Source organism: Thunnus albacares, chromosome 10 (genome assembly GCF_914725855.1).
Source record: "Thunnus albacares chromosome 10, fThuAlb1.1, whole genome shotgun sequence".
NCBI lineage: Eukaryota > Metazoa > Chordata > Actinopteri > Scombriformes > Scombridae > Thunnus > Thunnus albacares.
The window spans coordinates 25,250,005-25,264,184 of NC_058115.1; the positions used below are offsets into that span (position 1 = coordinate 25,250,005).

Genomic DNA, 14,180 nt, shown 5'->3' on the forward strand with positions numbered 1-14,180 from the left:
AAACCTCCATGGTTTCCCAAGAAAATGAAAGTTCATTTAAGTTTTTGTGTTTTTTATTGTGAATACTTTCACTTCTTCACACTTCTGAAAGTCCTTTAGATGAAACATTGTGAGAGTTTTGGCCTACTCATAACTCGTGTCTACACTAAGGTCATTACCTGCGTGAAGGGCCACAAAAGCCCAAAAGGTTGAAACCCACTGACTTCTAGTTCCCCAATACAAATGTTTCACTGCAGGTTAAAAATTATGATGTTTTAGTTGAACAGGTTCAACAGAAGATAAAAGTTGAGTCTCCATGAAGTGGCGGCTGCAACATGACTGAGGAGTGACTGAGTTGTAATGAGGAGGAAAAGGAAAAGGTTTCAGTGTGTGTGTTGTAGTTCTCTTTGCCAATGTATTTAAAGAACTGGACCCAGATTACTGTTTAAAGCGCTGACGTTTCCCATCACTCCCAGGACACATCTCACTCTGTCCGCCATGTTGTCTGCTCCTCACCTTTCTCCTGCCATCTGGGTGCTAAAATGGCTCTTGGGACAACAGCCACTGAGGCTCAAGTGGGGCAGCAGCATAGAGTCGTTTTGATTTCCAACATGACAAGCCTTACTAAAAATGCATGTGGCTCTCATTGAAAAAGATACGACCACACAGTACTGAAGTAACAAGCACGACTACATAATGGTTCAACTTTTCAACTAGACGTGATCCTAGTTCATCCCAATTTTGGTTGCGCTCTTTTATCTGAATGTGAAGAATTTGCAGAGGCCTTGACACCATTTTCACACCTACGTACTCCTAGAAAAGGTGTGAAAAGTGGACATGACTCCTCAGATTGTTTCAGAAAGTTACAAAAACTGAACGACACAGACCACCCGTTCACAAAGAAGCTTTTCACCGTTCTCAGACCGAACAGTACTTCTTATCAAGTATATTCCAGCATGATGTCATTCTCTCATGACTACATGTTAGTAAGAACAAAACATTGCCTGTATGTGTTGGCGTATTCATTGATCTTTTTGTGTCCTGAGTGTGTGTATTTGTGAAAACAGGCCTGTTGTTGTCTCTGCTCGCTACCCCAGTAGAATTCCAGCTATTGTAGCAATCAGAGCAGAACAAAGATGGACTGTGCTGATAATATCAAACATTCAGCCTTGGAATGAACCGACAGACGGAGACAGGAAGGAGGTTAGCTATGGGAAGTATGCTGCTGGCCCACACAGAAAATGGTCTGGCTCTGTCTATTGTGTGTGTGCGTGTAGGGAAATCTCCACTGTGGATTTCGTTTTTAATTTGTGTACTGAGGGGAACTAAAACAGTGATGGTAAATGAGTGGTATGACTGTGTGTGTGTGTGTGTTTTCATGTCTCCCTCTGACCTGTGCGTCATTCTGGTTTTGCGGTATGTGCTGCTCGGTCTGTGTGAGTGGGGTCTCCCCGTCTGTGTAACAAGGACTGTCCTCAGGGTCAGTTTGTTGCTCCTCGTCTCCATGGCAACCCTGGTCTGCAGGCTCACTAGAAAACAAAATTGAATAAGTCAATACAAAAATCAAAGTACCTTAAGCTTATCCTACATTAATAAATCAACACCCCTGCTGCTCACGGCTGAAGGTCAGACTAACCTACTCCAGTATGTAGCGTCACATTTTTGTCTCCTTGATGTCGGAAACCTACAAATATCACCAACCTGTCAAGATCTTGTTTCGTCTCAGAGGTGACTGACCTTTGAACAGCTGCTCCACTTAACAAGTACAGTTTGCTTATTAACATCGCTGCTGTCAACATGTTTACTGATAACCTGAACCATCTGGATGGATTTACGCCTTTGTACACAATGTTCGCAACGGCAAATATGTTTCTTTCAAGTCCTCCGATGTCACTTGAGGAATCTGTGTTTCTATCATCAAGTGCACAAAGGAAAAACAAGTTTGCTTATGCAAGTGTACAGAACTTCTTGATATGTATGTTCTTACACTCGATGCAAGTGTATTTGTTTTTTATGTTGATGTATCTAGTGTATGTGCGGCTTTTTGTTTGATTATTTATGTGTCTTTATGGAATCTCACCCTTGGCTGTCGTACTTGCTGAGGTCTTGGTCGATGGAGGTCTTCAGCTCAAAGAAATGCTGCTCCACTGCAGCTCTGATGGTTCGCTCAATTATCCTGAAAAAACATCAAACATATCGACTTAATTATAATATTTACAAGATTTATATTTATGTTTTTTTTTACTATATGTGGTGAGTGATGATGGTAATGTTTGACTATAAAGGACGTTTTCAGGCTGGTAGACATATTTTATTCATAACAACTTATAATTTTGCTAATTAAGGTGACCCCAGTGGACAACACTAACACCGTGTTGGCGATCCCATTTTTTTAAAGCTTTGACAAAGCTTTGACAAGGAATTAAGTTACTGATCTCTGTTTAAAACCTTGTTTCATACTGAGTAACAATGTAGTCAACGTCTCCTCCGCTGGAATGAGTTTAGTTCAACTTTAATGAGGGCAAACTGCGACCGCTCAGTTTACCAGCGACTATGTCGACACAGGAAACAAAGCTAAATGTTTACATGAGTTTACTCAATGACTTTGGATGAGATCCTATGACCATGTTTTCTCTGTTTATTCAGTAGCAATGGGACTCCATGGTGGGAAAATTCCAACCACTGCCAATAAAAATATCCAAGTAAATCCACATAAATTAATTGTGTCCAAAGTCAACTTTTGTTTTCAGTGCCTGAACGCACAAGGCTGACCGAGTTCAAACAGCTGTAAATAAAACAACCACAAAGATGCAGGACATACGTGCTTCTTCAACCTGTGATCTATCTGATAGATGCAAAATATATTAAGTTTTGATAACCAGAGAGAAAATTTAAGTCAGTTAATTTTGCAAAGCCATCAGTTTAATTCAGGGCTGGAAAATGATGAACTACTTCTTCCCTTTCTAAATAACATATGATGATGACAACCAACAGACACATTTTGTAATATTGTAAAACAATATTTTGCAAATATTAAATTTGGGAACAAAACATTTACTGCAAAAAAATGTTACTATAAAACTATACGACAAATCGACACAGCTACATAACCCAATCCAACTTCCTTTTGCTGACCAGAACAAAAACTGATCATCTTAATGTTTAACCAGGTAAATAACCCTTGAGTAAACTGTTGAATATACTTAGTATCCTTTCAAATGGAGTTTAATGCTGTGTAATTCTCTCCATTGTTCATTAAACAGTCTTTACATGAGATTAATTTATATACTCGTCTGTTCAGTTATGCTGAATCCAATAAGCTTGGTGGACTGCTCATCCATTTAATTAAGATTTCTATTTTCAAAGTGAGGTTCAGTGGTACCCAGTAATGATGCGAAGGTTAAAACCTTCATCTCTGGGAGCACATGTAAGCCTCCTCATATAATCCTACTTGTCATCATCCTCAATTAATGAAAGACTTCTACTAATCAATTAACAGACAAATGACTGGAGCGTCATAACACAAACTTTCTTGTTTATCTCATTGCCACATCTAAGAATATATCTATCAATAAGATACACACAGTGAGAGTTACTGTGCTCATTCATGCTATTTACTTAATAATGAATCAAGCATTGTTGGCTTTATAATCATCGAAAAGGTTTCTTTTCCATTCTGAGCTGATAAACAAGGCCTTATATAGATAAAGATAACCTGGTCCTGTCATAGAAGGATTAATAATGCTTAACAAGAGGCCAGGGAGGAGAGAGGAGGACAGTCGGCCTATAAAAGGCAACAACAGCAGTCATACTCACACTAGACGCTTCCAGACTGACGTGCACCGCTTGATCCACAAGATCTACTGAGATTTTATTTAGCTTTATTTAGCTTGCTTCATTTGCTAGACCACGAGTGTGTAATGTATCCTTCCCTCATTTATTCTGGCTTCTTGCCGGCTGTTAGCGGTCTTTCTCCTCCAGTGTAGACAGAAGTTGAGGTCGGATACCTTGTAGAAACTGAAACTTTCAAACACCAACTTCTATCCTGATGGATCATACTTCATCTCTTCAAGTTTCTCCAACTCTTTTTCTTTTATGTACATTGATATTATTTCATTTCTCTGTCATTTACATGGTGTTTACACCATTAGACCTCATCCTCATGAAACATGAAAGCTGTTGGACTGACATCAAATAAATGTGTGTGAGGATATATCACACATACAAACACACACTACTGTGCACATAGCTACTCCGACTCCTGCTGTAGAAAGCTCTACTAATCAAACTATCTATCACACACACACACACACACACACACACACACACACACACACACACACACACACGCAGAGTGCAGAGTGTGTCTGCTGGTGTCGACTTAAGTTTTGTCTAAATCCTTCCAAGCCTCCCAATAAAGGACTTTTGAACACATCCAGGAAGTCAAAGGAAAGTGAGGACACAAATCATTGTCTAGGCAACCGGGGGCCTTGCAGCAATCTAACAGTTAATGTATTCGCATGACACCTTAAAGCTCACCACACTTCTGATGTATGAAACTCAGACAGCGAGCTGCAAGTGACAAATTTTCTCCAACTTGCGAGTAAAATTAAAGGACGGGTTCACAATTTTTCAAGTCCATCTTAAAACAACAGTCAGATGCCCAAATGAACACTGAAACAGGGTTATCTTGCCATAATCATTCCCCCTGTTCATACTGCCCATACAACGGAAGCGATGGGGGTATTCATCCATTTTCCAACCTAGAACTTGCTGCCATTTTTATTTAATCAAGCGCAGTTTTTGTTCATCTAAATGAAGTGTGACTATTAGTATTTATGCATTTACTTTGTAAGAAAATACAAAGGTGTGACAAAACAGATGTCAGTAGTGCACTGAAAATGTAAACAAAAAAGGCAAAGAAAGTGCTGTGTAAGAAAATGTAAATGATTGCTATCATGTTTTTATTTGTTACTGACACATTCGAGGTGAAAACGTGAAATTTCAGTTTTCACGTGTTACTCCTGAACCCTGAGACAACTTATGTTTGTGCCCTCAAGCCTTCAGGTCGTGAACTAACATCAACGTACAGCGCCGTAGAAAATGATTTTATCCTGTCTCAATGTCATGCATTGAGGAAGCAGAGGCCTGACAGTCATGTGATTGCTGAGTTCATGTCCTTGCAGTCCTAAAACCGCAAAGACATGCAGAATGCTTTGGTTTTGCTCTATAATCAAAACACAAGGCCAGCTTTCCTCCTCGTCACTTCCTCTGAACCTCTACGCTCAGAGCTGCCTGCACTTCTTTCTTGATACCTGTTATTTTTATCTGCCTCTTGTGCAGATGGTCCTTCAGGCTCTCTTCACACTTCAGTTATCCTGGTTCTCTCTCGCCTCTTGTTTGCAGTTTTTCTATTATTCTCTTGTTATTATATTACACAGATACATAGGTAAGTGTGGACGATATAACAGCTTGACTGCGATTTATCACAGTTATTTATTTTGTGTAGTCTAGTGTGCATGCGTACATCTGTCTGTGAAGCTGTGGTGCGTGAATGAGAGTGTGTACACAAAGAAGTGCCTGTGTATGTTATCGTGAGGTGATAAAATTACTGGTTCAAGTGTGTGCGTGTGTGTGTGTGTGTGTACTTACTCAGCAGAGTCAGCAGGCAGGATGGATATAGGGGAGAGGTGGGAGCTGTGGACAGAAAGAGGACGACATGGTTAGAACATCACGTACTCCTCGACTCCCTTCCAATACTGACATGAACTGACCTTGGAGGGTGTGTGTGTGTGAAAAACAGGGCAGAGGAATGATAACGATGCCAACCATGAAAACGGTCTGTGTGTTTGGAGAGTGTGTACAAGAGAGAAAGTACAGGAAGAGAAGAGAATGAAATGAGGATGTGTGGACGTTGGCGTGATGAGTTTATGTTCTTGCTGCTAATCTTGAATCCCAAAAAACACACCACACACACACACACACACACACACACACACACAGATACACAAAGTTTCAGTCAGTGGCGCCACTCTGGGTGGGCAGATTGTTATTTAGGCTACAGAGCTCTGCTAAACCCTTCTGATCAGATAGAAGGATGTGTGTGTGTGTGTGTGTGTGTGTATGTGTGTCAGGTCATATTTGTTCTTCGATGTCTCTCCATAAGCAAGGAAGTGTTTGTGTGTGTGTGTGTGTGTGTGGAGCATGAAACAGGGAGGTGGCTGAGATGTGTCCATTGATTCAGCTGCCTGCCGCTGTCGTCACAAACACACACACACACACACTGTGAGACACACCAGGACTCCAGATTTATATAACACCCCGACACACACAACACAAGGTCGTTCATCACATTATGCCCAAGTGCATGGGTACGTTTCATATATACTGTGTGTGTGTGTGTGTGTGTGTGTGACTCAGGTGGTCAGATCTCATTAGAAAAACAGCAGCTGAAGTTATACAACCTTGTTGTGTGTGTGTGTGGCTCTTACGCACACGCACACACCTAATGCAGCAAGAAGTCATCAGGTAGATCGATACAGATTGAATAATTAATGGAAGACAGGAAACGATAAAGCCCACCTTCTTCTCATCCTTCCCTTGTTTCTTGTTTCTATTCTTGCCCCGTGCTCTTCTCTATTTTCTGCCTTCCTCTCATCACTTCTGCTGTTTTTCTTTTCTCTCTTCATTAGGGATCTTTTTCTTCCGCTATCCAATTTTTCAATTCTCCACAACTCTCTTGTTCTCCTTGATTTTCCCTCCATTTACTTATCTCTTCATTGATTATTCTCACCTGCCTCTTTCACCTGTACTTCCTCCTTTATTCCATCGTTCCCTTTCTCTCATTCCAACCTATCATCCTTTTATACAAAAATCTATTTTAGATCATCTCCTCCCTTACTTAACTTCTCCTTCTTCCTCTCTTCCTCCCTCCCTCATGTTTCTCTTTTCTTAGGTCTCATATCCTCCTCCTTTGTTTCTTACTGACCTTGAATGTAACAGACATCTCACATTCACTTTATGACACTAACCTTGATCATGTTTGTGTGTTTGTGATGGAGAGACAGATGAAAAGAAGAAGACAACTAGTGTTGCAGAGATCAAACAATAATCCTGCCAAAATGCTTCCTAAAAATACAAATGACAAACACCAGTAATGAAATATGAAAACAAACTTTGTAAAAACGACCTTCTCTTGTCCTCCCTGGTTGACTGATTAAGAACTTAGATGATGATTAGCTTCTGACTCTGCAATATGTGCTGATTCTGTCCATCTGTGATTATCCATAACAGATCCTTTGTCATGTGAAATTATCCTTTCTCCTCGAATGAGCAAACAAGGAGAACTGCCCTTTAAACTGGAACGCACCCTGAATGTTCCCTACATCAGCGACGGTCCCTTCAAAGCACAGATAACATCTGGCAGCAGGCTGTCCTGCTGAGTTGCACCCTAAGGGAGCGTGCTAGGTGGCTGCATCATTAACAATACATCCCTGATAGGGCCCTCAAGGACATTACATAATCTCCATGGGCCCTAAGTAGCAAAGATAATATCTGATCTTACACCATTTTGCCCCTGAGGACCTGAACTAGAACTGTTTGCTGGGCCCTTTGGGGCGTTCCTGCCCTCCTCAAGCTCCCTATGTGACAAAAGATAACATTTCTATCAGTGTCGCTGGAGCCCTAAAGGACCGTATATGACACTCTTTATAGGGCCCTTTTGGGCATTTTCTTCCCTGCCTAGGACAGCATGAAGGGCAGATAGAAACACCCCAGGCTCTGCTGTACAAGAAAGTGATTTCAATTATATTTTGAGGGGAAAAAATTACTCAGTTTCTTGCATTTTTGCTTAACTGGTCAACAACAATAAAACTACTGAGCTCAACAAATTATTTTCCAAATGCGCTTTTCACCAACTCACACACCACTTGACAAAGTAGGCAAAATGATGCATCTTTCCATTTCGTTTTGAGATTTCAAAAATCTTATATCACTGTCACTTCCATTTCTCTTTTCAAAAATTTGCTAAAAAATGTAATGCTCAGGTGAAAAACAACCCACTGATCCCTGCTCTTACAAAAGTAAATGCAGCATATAAGTATATGCATCAATTTGTGAAATCTTACAGTAAATCGACACACAAGGACAATTGCAATGTCACTTTTGCCCTCAAAAGACCTGCTGAAAATCTGTTGCTGAGCTCAAGTGGTTTAACGTCACGCCGTGCTGCAGAGATTTAGAAATGTTCTCCAGGCTGTCAGTACAGCATGAAATTACTGCTGGGTGCGGTTACAAGTGCATCAGAGCATATTTCTTACCACACCCAATCAGGAGCAATAATTACGAAACTTTCAATCATAAAGGGCAATGAAACAATAATGTTTTGTTAATTTGTTTGTTATTTGTTAAATATAAATCTTTAAAGACCTATTAACCATGTTAAGAAAGCCTCAGTATTATTTTCTGTTAAAAGTCTTTGCTAAAGCTGCCACATGTTCAAGGGTGCCAAGGGAGCACTACTGTAGTTGGCGAATGAAGGTTTGGCTTTCCAAAGTGCTCCAAGTAGGTCGGATTAGATCAGCTCCTGCCCTGCAGCCTCGACTGTAGCGGTAGCCAGAGACGGAGATAAGACCTTGATAACATCTTAAAGAGTCACACCTTGTTGCTAGTTGCCAATGATACTATAAAACAGCCATTCTCAACCACTGAGCCTCAAAGTGCCATCTAGTGGGCCGCAGAGGCAGTTGTACTGCCATATGATTAGATTAAAATGAGATTTTTTAAAATTTATGGTAATGTACAAAGCCAGTTATTTTTATATCTAAATGTTCTCAAGAATTCACTTAAATAAAAAATGTCAAATTAAAGGGAAACTTCTGTATTTTTCAACCTGGACCATCTGTTCCCATCTTTTTGTGTCTACGTGACTAATGGGGACAACAATTTTTGAAACCGGTCCAGTATTGAGAAAGCGCGCTGCAGCCAGCAGCTGCAAAACAGGCTGTAATGTAATCCAATGGGGCAATACCGCCCTATCAATGTATGTCCACTAAAAATGCTTGTTTTTGCCACTGACAGGCTCAGATTGTTATTTTAAGTGTCTGACAACATTATGGAAAGGACCATACAGAGAAATAAAATGTTTTTCTTTTCTTTCCTTGTCCTAAGGAAAAGGGACGGGCTTCAGGCACAATGGAAAGTCATCACAACATTAACAACTCAGTCAAAAGCCACTTTGACAGCTGGATATATGGTTGCTGCTTGTGTAGCCTGTAGCAAGAAACTCTTTAAGATTGCAGAGGAGCTTATTTTGACTAGCACTGTGGATATGTGCCAGGAGTTACTCGTGGAGGCAGCTGCAAACAAAATTCAGTTGATACCACTCTCCAATGACACCGTGAGCAGAAGAATTGTTGACATGAGTGATGACATTGAATGCCAACTTGTGGAAATAAGAATAAATAAAGTCCATACTTTGCCATAAAGCTGGATCAGTCGACTGACGTTAGCAACACCGAAAGACTTGATGCAGATTAGTTGCAGCTCTGGTACCACAGTGAAGTAAGGTGGCTTTCAAGAGGACGTTTGCTTAATCGCCTTCTTGAACTGAGAGAAGAAGTGCACACAATTCTGGTACAGCAGTATTCCCCTCTTGATGAGCATTACACTGATGGTAACTTTTGTGCAAAACTGGCCTACTTATCAGATATATTTGACCAGTTGAATCAGCTCGATATATCAATACAAGGCAGAAACAGCACAGTGGTTTTGGTTTCAGACAAAATTGGGGGCTTCAAGAAAAAACTTATTCTTTGGAAAAGAGGAGTCACGGAGGGATGATTTGACATGTTTTCACTCCTGTGAAACTTTAGAAGCCTCTCCTCTTGTCAACATATCCAGGGCTATAGCCAAGCATTTGACTCAGTTGTCACGAAAGTTTGCAGACTACTTCCCAAAGGATCCACGACATGGAAACTTTTGGGTTTAGGACCCTTTCTATGTGGATTCTGCTTCAGAAAACATTGCTCCGTCCACTGTGTTGGAAAATGAACTGATGGAACTATCAGCAGACAAGAGCCTGAAGCTTCAGCTCACACGAGTTGACCTTGCTTCGTTCTGGATACTGGCGGCCAGTCAATATCCCTCTCTGTCAAAATTGGCAATCAAATTTCCGTTGCCTTTCACCACCACCTATTTATGTAAGTCAGGATTTTCCATTGTGACTGTCACGAAATCAAAGGCAGGGAACAAACTGAAAGCAACTTTGAATGCTACTCTGTATGTCGGCCTGTCACACATCCCACCACGACTTGATCTCATTATTTCCCAGAAGCAAGCCCAAGTGTCTAACTGAGACATCATCCAAACCAAGCTGTTTAATTCCTGTTTCCAAAGTCTCTCCCGAGTAAAAACAAGTATAATGAAGTCCTCTCTTAATTTAGGCATCTTCCCCACAGCTTTCAAGACTTCAATGGTAAAACCTCTTCTCAAGAAATCCAATCTAGGTTACTCAGAGCTAAACAATGACAGACCCATTTCTAATCTACTGTACTTTTCCTTTGCAATCTTTTAAAAAACTGTTTATAATCGACTACAGTACTTGTTCATCTAACCAACAATGGCATTTTATAAAGCTCCAATCTGGTTATCGAGCAAATCACAGCACTGAGACAGCCCTACTGAAAGTTGTAAATGACCTGAGAATTATTGTGGATTCAAACAACGTGGCTGTCCATCTACTCTTCGACCACAGTGTAGCATTCAAAACAACTGACAATGAAATTAGTGGGTCTCTCTGACCATGTTTTAGCTTGGTTTCAGTTTTATTTAACTGGTAGACAGTTTTTTTTGTCGGCCTGGGTGCTTGTGTATTAGAGACTAATGGTATTGAATATGGTATTCCTCAAGGAAGCATTCTCGGCCCACTTTCGTTTTCATTATATATGCTACTTGCAAACATTATCAACCATCACCACGTCAATTACCAATTTTATGCTGATGATATAAAATTGTACATCTCTGCATTGTATCTCATTGACTGTCTCGCTGATGTTAATGTATGGATGGATAAAAACTTTTTAAAATTAAATGAGGAAAAACGTTCTATCTATTCTTTTAATAGGACCCAAAGCAGCAAGAGAAAAACTACAATCAATGCTTGGTGGTCTTAGCAAACATTAAAACACAAGTCACAAATTCGGGAGTGATTTTACTCTGATACAAATTTTAATTTTCATTTTAACAAGGTCATTAAAACATCATCTCAGAAATATCGCCAAAGTCAGAACTTTTTTTACTCAGAAACATTCTGAAATGCTCATTCATGCTGTTATGCCTAGCTGTTTAATCTACTGTAATTCTTTTTTTTTACTGGATTACCTATTAAGTCTAAAAGAAAACTACAGCTACAGTCTTAACTAAAACAAACAAAATGGATCACAAGACGCTGCACTGGCTACCTGTATCTTTCAGATTGATTTGAAAGTTCTTTTACTTGTTCATAAAGCTCTAAATGACTTTGCTCCTCCCTACTTCAGAGATTTTCTTTCATTTTATGTTCCAGTTAGATCACTAAGGTCCTCCACCACTTCTCTTTTTAATGTTCCTTATGTGTCCCATAAAAGTACCTGTGAGGCTACCTTCTGTTTTTATGCCCCTAAACTGTGGATCACCTCTGATATTAGAACGAGAAGCTCTCTCCGTATTTTTAAATGGAAATTACAGGACCTTTTTAATCTGCCTTTTAATTTTAATTTGGAGCAATGTTATAGCTTTAGCTTTAGTTTTAAGTTTTAATCTTTGGTTTTTATATAATTTTTATCCCTGGTGTTTATTTTATTGACTTGTATTTATCTATATAACACTTTGTTTTATTGTTGCAATTTTTAGTGTTGCAAAATGTTATTTATTGTTGTCTATTTCGCTTTTATTTTATTTATTTATATTTATTTACTTGTTGCCTGTGTTTTAATCCTGCTATGTGAATCACTTTGGGCTTTCTCTGACGCAGTATTTTACATCCAGTTAAGATTTCACATTCTCTGCTGTAGCATGTTTCACCAAAGTCACTTTTTGCTACTGTGTCGTCAACTGGCCCCAACAGATGCTAGTACTGTATATCACATAGAGTGTATAGGGCAAGTGTATCAGTATCACATGGCCAGCTAAGAGTATATACTGCAGAGGTTTCAGCTGACTTAAAGACATAAACATCTCAGAGTGATTCTGGTTTTGTCTGCTGCACTAAAATGACAACAGAGTAACTTTGTGTTCCGAGCACGGATGGTAAAGAGGTACAAGACTGATCAAGGGTGTCCTTACGTTATGTTCGACAAATATTTTGATGGTTCCATGTAAAAAACAGAAAGAATGTGTGTAAGTGAGTCCACAGAGGTGCTGTTGTCAGCAAACCTGACTGTGCTCTGTTCTTCCTGGGAGGTACCACGGACTGCTGCAGTCCACCCACCCACGGACCCCCACGTAACCTACTTCAGATACACATACACACACACACACACAGAATCATAAGCATCTTACATCTTATAAACAGCTCTTCTTGCTGCCTCTGAAACAGTAAACATTTACAGTCCTTCATGTCGGGGCCAAGAAACTCTTAGAGAGCCTCACAGCAGATGTTTGAATTCAAACCGTCCACTGTTCCAGCACAGAGCAGTTCAGAGATACATTAAAGATCTGTGTTTGGTTTTCTGCAAGGATACTGCTCATTTGTTTGTTTCCATCAGCTGCTTTGCACTTGGGACAATAAACGACCAATGCAGCGCTCCTACATTCATTTTCCCTTAATTACCCCATAGACATTTGGCTATCTGAGAATAATGATCTATTTTCTTAAGTTGACTCAACAAATCATCCACAGCCTCTCCTCGACCTCCTCATTCCTCCTTCAATTATCATTCCTCTTGCGGAGTCATGAGGAGCTGATGCAACATTGCTGATAGCTTGCACTAAAAATGTTATTTTTTCAGCACTGGCTGAGGATGTGTATAACTGGATGAGCTATTTAATGATCACTGTGTGAGAGCACATTTCAGTGTCTCAAAATCTGACGATTGTTTAGTTTATAAAATGTCAGAAAATTGATTGTGCAGAATTCTTGTCAGGATTTACTGAAGCACAAGCTGATGTCCAACCAAGAGTTAAAAACCCAAAGATATTTAATTTTAGGGCTGCAACTAATGATTACCTTCATTATTGATTCATCTGATGATCATTTCTTGATTATTGATTTGTCAGTAAAATGTCATCATTTCAAAGAGCCTAAGGTGGCATCCTATAATCATTTGTTTTGTCCGACTAACAGCAAAAAACCCCCAAAATATTTATTATCATATGATACTTTGCTTTCAGAAAATCCTGACATTTGATTTTCTGGAAGTGGAGACTGTTTGACATTTTTTCTTGAGAAATGACTGAAACAATTAATCGATTATCAAACCTGCAGATTCAATTTCTGTCAATTAACTGACAATCTGTTTCAGCTCTGGTAAATCATTATGTCAGTTACAATCATAAAAAAACATTAAAGCTGCAACAATTTGTCGATTAATAAATCAACAGAAAATTAATCGCTAACTATTTTGATAATCGATTCATCAATTTCTATTGTTTTCAAAGAAAAAATGCTAAAATTCTCTGGTCCCAGTTTCTCAAATGTGAATGGTTTTTTTGGTATCTGTTGTCCTATCTGATAGTTAACTGAAATCTTTGGATAGTGAACTGTAGATTTGGACAAAACAAGATATTTGCGGTTGCATCTTGGGATTTGGGAAACACTGATTTACATTAATATTAATCGACCAATGGTTTCAGTAAAGCCCTAGATTTACCATCACAGACACAAAAATACAAACTATAGCCTTCTTCCCCTCACTGCTTCTCTAATTGACACATAATGAGCAAACCTTTTTAAAAATGGTTTTCAAATTTATTGCAAAGAGCTTCTCAGGGTACTTTAGTGCTCAATATTGTAACAGGAACTGCCAATAAATGTGATTTTCTCCCATTACAAGTGGACCTATTAGCTAGAAGATGCATGACTCAGTATTAAAAATGGATACTTAATGAATGAAGCCTTGATTTTAAAAAATGCTTCTTAAAAAGGGACAACTGTCATTTTTTCCCCTTTGTATAAGAAACTGCTGACACATTCTCAGCCAGCCCTCCCAGCTCTCCATATACTT

The 14,180-nt window shown here is 39.4% G+C and overlaps 1 protein-coding gene across 5 annotated transcripts in view; it reads right to left on the reverse strand.

The window, feature by feature from the left end:
• Nucleotides 1-14,180, reverse strand: part of fam13b (family with sequence similarity 13 member B) — an 81,262-nt gene that overhangs the window by 15,372 nt on the left and 51,710 nt on the right. For all 5 annotated transcript variants that reach the window (XM_044363620.1, XM_044363619.1, XM_044363618.1 and 2 more), the window contains exons 8-10: nt 5,632-5,676; nt 2,060-2,155; nt 1,373-1,508 (exon numbers count right to left, since the gene is read on the reverse strand). In XM_044363620.1, coding sequence (XP_044219555.1) covers nt 1,373-1,508; nt 2,060-2,155; nt 5,632-5,676 — 277 coding nt within the window. The remainder of the gene's footprint in view (nt 1-1,372; nt 1,509-2,059; nt 2,156-5,631; nt 5,677-14,180) is intronic.